We start from the raw sequence: 9,903 nt of genomic DNA, 5'->3' as shown, positions 1-9,903 counted from the left end.
TATTTTGTTACATTATTTTTTTACGATATAATAAAAATATCATTTCACTATTCATATCGATGTCGAACCTAAAGAAATATAAAAATGTCTGACATATCAAGAGATTTTTTTTCCTTATTAGAAATGTCAATGTCGATGAGAATGTCGATGTCTCAATTTTCGAAAAATTAAATATCAATCAAGGTATCTATAATTTTTTAAATATATATATAAAATCAATAAATAAATATTTTACCTTTTTGAATATTTATAAACAATTGCCATAAATTATAATATCATTAGGTTACATTGTGTTATCATTTTCAAATATTTTATTGGTATCAAAATCATCAACTTAACGGATGTCGAATCTACAAGTATGTGAAAATGTCCCTCAAAATTTAATACTATAAATGAAATGGAATTTTTTATAGGATAAGTGCATTGGGTAGCATCTTTAAAAATTGTTTGGGGAACTGTAATAGAACGATTTACAATGTAATGTAATCCAAAACTCATATTTGGATTAAGCATTTTGGGCTCGATTTACTACAAACCTAATTTCATCCCGATAGTTTTCAATCCAACCCTCTTTTCTACCGTTTTTATGCTTTACGATCTCATTTTCGTTCCACCCTCGATCCCTCACTTATTCCAACACTCTTCTGATTTCCAATATTTCTGATTACATTTCAGTTCCCCAATAGCCCCTTAGGGATAATAGTTAAGTGTATAAAATATTTTAAAAAATTTAAAATATAGTCAAATCTATCAATTATAGACTCTATCGCTAATAGATTTCTATTAGTGATATGATCTATTGCTAATATATCCTTACTAGCGATATGATCTATCGCTGATAAACTTCGAATAAAATTTTTAGATTTTACTATATCTGCAAACTTTTTTGTATGATGTTATATTTACAAATACTTTAGATCTGATGGTTATATTTAGTACCATCCTTTTTTATATTTGAAAAAATAATTTTCACCCAATTCTAAAAGGAAAAGAAAAAGACAGAGAAGGAAATAGTGGGACCCACCAAAGATCTAGAGAAGTGGACCCACAAGAGATTTTTCATAAAAAAAAGGGAAAACCAAATTGGTGAAGGAATTGCAACATAGGGTAAGAGTGAGGTGGAGTGGGTCCCACTCCCACCCCCAAAAATTACCTTTATTTATTTCATGTCTCCGTCTCTCTTACCGTCTCAGCTCCCTTCCACGCTCTGTCTCTTTATTGCCTTATATTATTTATTTATTTATATATATATATACAAAATAAAAATACACATATCATTAATTCTCAAAAAATAAAAAATAAAAATACACACATCATTCTTAATAACTGTCCTTTCTTCTTCGTCTTTTTTTTTTCCTTTGCCTTTTCAGTACTCAAAATTCTAATAATTATGTTGGGTGTTCGTGAATTTGTCTGTCCAAAACATGGCTAAAATTCTTTATCTCTTGATGAAAAAAAAATGGAAAAAGATTTATTTATTAGAAAAATGATTGAAAATGGGACAATTATTTGAGTTGAGTTATTATTATGAATTTTTGTAAGATTGGGATTGATAATTTGGAAGACCAATTGAGTTTTAAATAGTAGTTGTCATTAATTGAAGGCAAGCACTTTTGTCAATGATTTCAATTATTTTTCACCCTAATTTTTTTAAATTTCAAAAATAGAATCTTTGCTTGTAGTTTAAGCCATCAACTCCAATAATGGGGCAACGGCCTAAGGTAGGTAATAGGTTAATTTAAATCTTTTTTCCATTAAGATTTGGGATGTCATTTAAGTAAACCCCTTCTAGAATTTTTTGACACGAAAAGATTGTCTTTAAAGTCAACTTCACAGATTGATATGGTGTAGATTTTGTTCTGGTTGTCATAAAGCTTATGAAGATTTTTTTTCTTGACATATTTATAAGTTTTTTTTTTTCCTTAAGGAAATAAAATTGATGGTTTTAATTTCACACCGCTTGTGAAGTTATTGCCTATTAAAGACTAAAGTTACGGTTATAATACATTTACCATATGTATATGTGTATGATAGAGATTATTCAAGTATCTTCTTTTACAATTTTGTTTTTGCCCATCTTTGAAAAAAATCGAGTAAGTAATTATACCTAAAATATTAATTGTATTTCACATTTAGAAAGTTAAAATTGGTAGAACATATTAGAAGATGGTTGGCATGCATATCTCATTTAGGTCTTTGATCTATAAATAGAGCTCCTTTAATTTGAGAATGCATCTGGATTGTCCTATAAAAAGACTCACATTGGTATAACGTCGAACTGAATGCAACTTGAAGCTTAAATTAGCACAAGAAGTATTTAGTTTAACTAAGCACTCAAAATATTGTTTATCCTCTTTGAGATGGAGGAATGAGAATTATTTATAGAGTCCAATAGTGTAGCATCCTAGGACATATGCAATATTAACAGCTTTAGTGTAGTTCCTGAGATTGCAGTTTTTCAGCTAGTGAGTTTAGTTTATCTATTACCTTTTTTGTGATATAAGACGAATTTAGCTATGCTAACCAAACACTTAAGGCTTTGACTTTTTATTGAAGGATATACAAACCATTGACAACCTTTAGACTTGAGTCTATCCATGGATCAAAGCCTTACCTAGTGCATCCTTGTACAAAGATGATAGAAACAAAATAAACACACTAGTACCCAGTTGTTAGTGTTTGATATTAAAAACAACAAACAAACAACCATGATTAATTTTACTACAAAAAATGAGAATGTAGATTTGAATCTCTAAGTTCAAAGAAATGAATATACATCAATTACTATCGAGTTCACTTTGACAATAACCATAATTTTGGCTAATAAAAGAAAATAAAGATGGTAATAGTGACACTTGATAATGTAAAATAGCTCCTAAAATAGGTCACATCTATCATTCCCAGATGGTTTGGGGAAGATGCTGTGAGAATGGAGGCCAATAAAAGGTTAGAAAAGATGCTGAGAATACAGGTAAAGGATTATCTATTAAATTAAGTTAAAATGAAATTCTCTAATAAGTCTAGAAATTAGAGAAGCCAACCTTCCTTCCTAATTGCCAGTAATTAATATTGCATTAATACAATTTTAAAAAAAGAAAAAGAAAAAAAAAAGAAAAAGAAATAAGAGGGACAAAACCATGGGAAAAATGGAGAGAGGAGAATCCAATTTAATGATAGTTTGATTAATTAGTTAAGTACTCTCTTCTAATTAATATCATAAAAGTCTTTAATTAATTAATTAATTGAATCAAATCCAACTAACACCCAAAATCAACTCTTTTCCATCATCATGATGACCGAATGGCAACAAAGATCTCGGGATTTTTTCTTGGCAATCAAACAAAATCTTAACCAAGAAAGTAAAAGGGAAAAAGTGTAGCAAAGGAAAGAAAAGAAAAGATAAAAAAAAAAAAAAAAGAAGTTAAAATACCATTTTCTCCTTATACTTTTAGTTTCGTTTTCTTTTTTTGATCAATTTACTTTCAAATATCTTATTTTAGTCTACATATTTTAAATAAATTTTAAAATTTGCCCTAACTATTTGTTTATTATTGATTTTTCTTCAAAAACATAATTTAATCTCCATTAACAATCTCTCTGGAGTATTTGAGGCAAGAAGTTTAATAGTGAGTTTTGAACTCTTAGGACCCACAGTATAAGAAATTGATAAGATATAAAATTGTTTTTTTTTTATTAGTGCGACACATAAACTTCTTGGACCAAAGAAAAAGTGGAGTTCACAACTCCTAATACTCAACTCGTACTTCTCGATCATTGGGCTAAACATACCTTTCGGGTCTTTACTTGCTTGAAAATTATTATCGACTTTGAATGACTAAATTTAAGATTTAATGAAAGAAAATTTAAAATGTCGGCAAATGAAAATATCAATGTCTCAATTTTATGAAAATGTCAACAAAATGTCGACATCGATAGATATTTTAGAAATAAACACATAAAAAATAAAATAAATATTTTTATGCTTTTTAAGCAAGTAAAAATTATTCCTATTATATCTACATTACTGATATTTTATTACTTACTTTTAATGTTCCATATATTTTTTATACGATATAATAAAAATACCGATTCACTCCTCATATTGATATCAAATCTATGAAGATATCTGACATGTTGACAAAAATTTAATTCAATTTGTTCATACATAAAATTTGTCTTCATAAATTTTCATGAACCCCACATCAATATTAACGAGTCCCACTTTATTTATACAAGCGTGTTGACATGACATATAAGTGGAGATCGATACTATTGTAGTATAGTAAATTTTGGGGAAGTAGAGGGACTAAAAAGCTATTTAAGGAGAGAGAGTTGAAAGAGAGAGATAAGTGGTTGTTGTACCAATGGGGTATAGAGAATCTATAGAAAGATCTCAAGCATGAGAGAAAATACAAACCCTCTCAACACACACACATGACATCTACTATACTTCTTCTCTAACTATTCTTTAGCTTCCTTTTCTTTTTTTTCTCTCCTCACCCACTTGTTCATAAAATCCTCCAATATTACCACACCCACCACCCCTCCCATTTTTGCTTCCTTCTCTTCCTCTATAATGTCAAAGTTACCATTATTATTGTGAGATTTTGAAAAATATAAATCAAAATCATCTTTCTTGATCTTTCAAGAGGCTTCTTGAGGAGAAATGGAAACAGAAGTAAGGGAAGTACAACACCATTTCCATGTATTGGCTGTGGATGATAGTCTTATAGATAGAAAGCTTTTGGAAAAGCTCTTAACAATTTCTTCATGTGAGGTAATTAATTAAAATTATATATATATATATATATATATCTATATTTATTCCTAATTTTTTTTAAAAAAAACTGATTTTTTCTTTCCAATAATACCCCTAGCAGTTACTTGTGTGGAGTCTGGTGATAAAGCTCTTAGATATTTGGGTCTTCTTGATGATCTTGATAAATTTTCTTCTTCTGCTGCTGCTAATTCTTTTTCTTCCTCACAACTCTCCCAACAACAGGTAATTAATTTTCATTAATTTTATTTTTCTTCTCTCTCTTTCTCTCTCATCTCTTTTCTTCAATGCATGCTTAAAGAAAGACAATCAAATTCAAACATGAACAAATTTGAATTATGTGTTAGAAGAACTGATGGATGATGAATTATCATAATGTCTTTGGAATGACTTTAGAAGAAAAAATGTTTGGAATTTTTAATAATTTAAGGTGTGTTTTTAGTCTAGATTTTAGATTATCCAAAGTGGATTATAAAAAAGAAGGGTAATTAAGTATTTAAACCATCTTAAAAAAAATGTAGTAATAAATAAAAACATGTTAAATATGTTATCCTTAAACAAATTGGTATAATAACATTTTTATTGAAAATATTGTTTTGGGATAGATAGGACATTTTGTTATATTTAAAAATATTTTTAATAGTTTTATCATTTAAAATAATTATTTTTTTTCAAAAGTATTTAAATTAAAAGGTATTTCAAATTAAACCAACTCTTATAGATTGATTATCTCCCACCAAGGAGGATGAGATTAAAAAATTAAAAAAAAACGAAAAAAAAAGAGTAATATTTCTTGAAAATTTGTGCATCACCATGTGAAGAAAATTTTGAGTAGAATTAAAATTAATATAACTTTTTCCAACTGTGCATTCAATCAGCCGGGAATTGATGAAGATTTTCTGTGGAATATATTTTAGACAGGGGGACCCCTATGTTTTTTTTTTTCCTCCTTTTTTTTTAAATACCCTGATTTATTTTAAATATTGTAAATCATTTAGATCTTGATTTTTCATTACAGGAAGTCAAAGTCAACCTAATCATGACAGATTATTGTATGCCTGGGATGAGTGGTTATGATCTACTCAAACGACTCAAGGTCAATTCCACTATCACCCTTTCATACATGCAACAATTAATCCCGTTTTTTTTCCACCTAAATTTTCGGTTATATATTATATAATTCTTTATTTTAGCTAACTAATTCAAAATGACAATTAAAAATGAGAACTCTATTTATAAATTTATTCGTTTAAATTCTATTTTAATCTTCCAACTTTGAATATTGTTTTAAAGATGTTTACTTTGGTTTATATTATTCTAACTAGATTGCTTGTGTTATGACTGAGCTACTAAATAAGTTAACTACACTAAAAAAATCTACGGTTTCAATCTTGAATAAGATGGTAAAGCGAGTATGGGATAGCTTGAAAGTCATTTTTAGTTCAAGATTTTGATTGTTCACTATTTTGGCGTATTGGTAGTGGATATTTAACTTCATTTTCATCTTACTCAATACATTTAAAACCCAAAAATATATGTTGCCTCATATTTCCATTTAATTTTTAACAAAATTTTAACTGCAAGACAAAGATGAATACTTTTTAATAGTTCAGTGACTAAAACGAATGTTTTCAAGAGATTGGGAATCAAAATAGAACAAAATTCAACATTCTGAGACAAAAATAGGATTTAAGTTTATAAATTAAAAATACTTAAGTATATCCTAACTATACTCACCCAATTTGACTAAATATAATTTGTCATGCGACAAATTTTTATTATTTTATTGTTTTTATATATGATTAGAGTATGGATTCATCTTAATATTATTTCTTTACAAATAAGAAAGCAAGATATCTAAATTAGAATGAAAGATAAGTATAATATATTAAAGAAAAAAAAAAAAAGTAGAATGGATTCCAAGTCAGTAAACAATGATAATAATGGACAAAAAAACTTTACCTGTATATAGGAAGTCCAGGCACCCAAATTTTGCAAAATTCGACTTTGTCAATATATGTATAAACTGCATTATTCTGTAGCTTTCTCAGGACCAACTTTGTTTCTATTTTATCAAAAAAAATAATTCAAATTGCTTGAATGAAATCAAATAGCCCAAATTTGAAAGGTATAAGAGATAGCAGGCATATTTGAAATTAAACTTATTCTTACTTTTTTTTTTTTCTTAATCGACATTTTTTTCAAAATGAACATAAGTCAACCGACATATAATATGTGTTAGTAACTAAGATATTTGTAGTTTGAATCTCTCTACCTCTAATTTACTTCGAAGAAAGAAAAGAAACCATATGTCGATTATATAGATATTGGTGGACATGACTCTATTGTAATCATGAATAGTTTCCACTTTCTCTTTTTGCTAAATCAAGGACGTTCGATAATTATTTTTCATTTTTTTAAATTTTTTAGAACTAAGTTTATAAATCCTATTTCTATTTATAAATTCCTTTGTTTTGCTATCCATTCTCTACCAATATTAAAAAAAAAAAAAGATAAATAAATTTTGAAAACTAAAAAAAAGTAGGCTTAGATTAATCATCGGTTTTTCCCTTTTAAAAAAGTATATTTGTTTCCTCAAATTTATTTTCCTTAAAAAACACATTTGAATTCTTAAGTCAAATTTCAAAACAAAATCAAGTTTTTTAAAAATACTTTGGTTAGTTTTCAAATTTTGGTTTGAAGAGAAGAAAATTAAAAACTAAATAGTTATTAAATGATAAGATTCATTTTTATTTATAAAATTTCACTATAAATTCAACCATAATAAAAAAGAGAAAATAGAAAGAAACGAACATAAAACCATAACCACATAGATTAAAGTAATATAATGAGATGAGTGTTATTAACAGTAATTGGTGCATTTGCAGGGATCTTATTGGAAGGATATTCCTGTTGTTGTGATGTCATCAGAGAATGAGCCTTCAAGAATCAATATGTAAAATATATGCTAACTCTCACATTAAATTTTCTCATTAAAATTCACTTTCTAATATTACACAAATTAAAAACAATCATAATGATACTAATTTTAATCTATAAACTTCTCAAACATATGAACAAAATTTGAACTTACAGGTGTTTGGAAGAAGGAGCAGAGGAATTCCTTCTAAAGCCTCTTCAACTATCAGATGTCAAGAAACTTGAGCCTCACCTTCAAAAATCCCTCACTCTTTGTTCTGCAGATCAAGTCAAAGAAGAAGAAACAACACTCGCAATCGAAATTGGAATCACCGACGACGAAAATAACTCGAAATTAGAAGGGAGTAAGAAGAATGAAAATAGCATTAATAATAGTTTGAGCAAGAGAAAGGCAGCGACTCCAGAACATTGTGAAGAAAGACGGCCAAAACTGAAAGAATTGCAAGCTGGAGTATGAAGAAATGGGGGCATTGGCATTTCGTCGAACACCTTTGCTGAAATAATTTGGAGTTACAGCGGCGTATTGATATATAGAGAGAGATTTTCAGGTGGAAAAAGGGGAATTTGGAGATGTAAAATGGATTGTTATTTTGTAATTTCTTTGGTGGTCTTTGATAATGAATACCTTTTGTGTTGTTAGATGGATGAAGATGGAGGAAAATCTCCCAAAATTGGGATGTTTTTGGAGGCCAATCGGTTAATAATTCTAATTTAAATATCAATTTTTTCTTTACAACGCGAGAGAGGGATCGAACCTGACGTTGACGTCGAGGTTGATAATATATGCTTTATATCAGTTGAGCTATCTATGCTCTTTTTGACGTAATGAAGAGTTCGTTTGGTAATGATCTCATTTTTTTTAATGTTTTCTATTTTTAGATTTATCTTTATTTTCTTTTAAATTTTTTGTTATGTTTTTATCTATTTTAAAGTAACGGATGAATTCTTAATCACATTTTAAAAACAAAAATTACATTTTTGAAACTACTTAAACATGTTAAATGAGTGAATGATAAAATATTCAAAGTTAGTGGTGGAAGTAGTTATTGTAAGGTTAGTTTTCAAAATTCAAAAATTAGAAATTGTTTATCAAACAGGGGTGTTGGGATGTTGTTTACCCTAGTTGGTGTCCTCTATTCTTAATGAGGATTTATCCTGTGGTTAGTTTTTGGCTTAACGAAGTATATAATTTCTTTATTTGGACCCCAATCAAGTGCTTTGAATCGTTTTTCGAACTCCATGCAATAGATATTTCAAAATAATCAAAATTATTTGAAAAGTTTATCTAAATTTGTTATCATTAAAATATTAATTAATTTAAAATTAAGAGTAAAAAAAAAGTCAAAACTTACATATCGTCACAAATAGAGATGTCCACGGGATAGGGCAAGACCGAGATGGCTTCACCATCTATGTTTCTATTTCATTCCTTATCCCTGCAAATTTTTATAGGGGAATTAGAGTGGGGATTCCCTCGAAGAATACGTAGGAATCGAGTTCCTACATGAGCATTTTTTCCGATTTAGCTTTTTTAAATCACTAAAGTTTTAATTAAATAGTTAAATTTCTCACTTATGGAAAATTTAAATTTAAGAGAAAATACTCAAATTTTTAGTAGAAGGAAATATTTATTTATCAATAGATTTAAACGTTCAATTTAAACATATTCATTATCTTATCAATTAATAAAACTTCAAACTTAAATATAATATTTATATAATAAAAATAATAACATAATAATAAATTATTATAATAAATTTAAAAAGAGGTAAACAGGACGAAGACGGAGACGGAAATACATTCTTCATTTTTATTTAGAACTTATGAAATTTTTTAACGAGGAATCTCTACCCCTAAGAGAGCGAGTCCGCGTAGAGAGAACAAACATCCTAATATGGGCACTCTCACATCAGAGGACTAATTCAAACAAGCTAATAGACATGGAAAAATAATTTGTTAAGAATGTATAACAATTCAAAGTTTAAAACTAATAAATAAATAGGGTTAATAAATGGAACGAAGATATGGTTAAATTATAAATTTGACTCTTTATGATTGGAATGTCAATTGAGCTGTGTTTAATTTGACAATAAATTTAATACTTAATTTTACATTTTTAGATGTAATTTTCATATCATCAAAATTAATTTTAATTAATTAAAAGCATGTTTGACAATTTATTTAAT

The 9,903-nt window shown here is 27.7% G+C and overlaps 1 protein-coding gene across 2 annotated transcripts; it reads left to right on the top strand.

The window, feature by feature from the left end:
- The first annotated feature begins 4,332 nt into the window (after window positions 1-4,332).
- Window positions 4,333-8,493, top strand: LOC120075206 (two-component response regulator ARR17-like). 2 transcript variants are annotated; one of them, XM_039028410.1, is made up of 5 exons: window positions 4,333-4,776; window positions 4,876-5,002; window positions 5,796-5,873; window positions 7,666-7,733; window positions 7,874-8,493. In XM_039028410.1, the coding sequence occupies exons 1-5, from the start codon at window positions 4,667-4,669 to the stop codon at window positions 8,172-8,174; spliced, it is 684 nt and encodes a 227-aa protein (XP_038884338.1). In that variant the 5' UTR covers window positions 4,333-4,666; the 3' UTR covers window positions 8,175-8,493. The 2 variants fall into 2 exon arrangements, with proteins under 2 accessions (XP_038884338.1, XP_038884340.1); XM_039028412.1 differs by having other exon boundaries at window positions 4,336-4,776; window positions 4,879-5,002; window positions 7,874-8,492.
- Window positions 8,494-9,903: the final 1,410 nt, after the last annotated feature.

This window comes from Benincasa hispida, chromosome 4 (assembly GCF_009727055.1).
Source record: "Benincasa hispida cultivar B227 chromosome 4, ASM972705v1, whole genome shotgun sequence".
NCBI classification, from domain to species: Eukaryota; Viridiplantae; Streptophyta; class Magnoliopsida; order Cucurbitales; family Cucurbitaceae; genus Benincasa; species Benincasa hispida.
This window is presented reverse-complemented; position numbering and strand designations above follow the sequence as displayed.

Excerpts from the sequence above, each read along its gene's own strand:
- LOC120075206 (XM_039028410.1), top strand. The coding sequence starts at position 4,667 with ATGGAAACAGAAGTAAGGGAAGTACAACACCATTTCCATGTATTGGCT. Across the intron at positions 5,874-7,665 it reads ATCTACTCAAACGACTCAAG|GGATCTTATTGGAAGGATAT; the intron begins GTCAATTCCACT and ends GTGCATTTGCAG. Across the intron at positions 7,734-7,873 it reads GAGCCTTCAAGAATCAATAT|GTGTTTGGAAGAAGGAGCAG; the intron begins GTAAAATATATG and ends TTGAACTTACAG.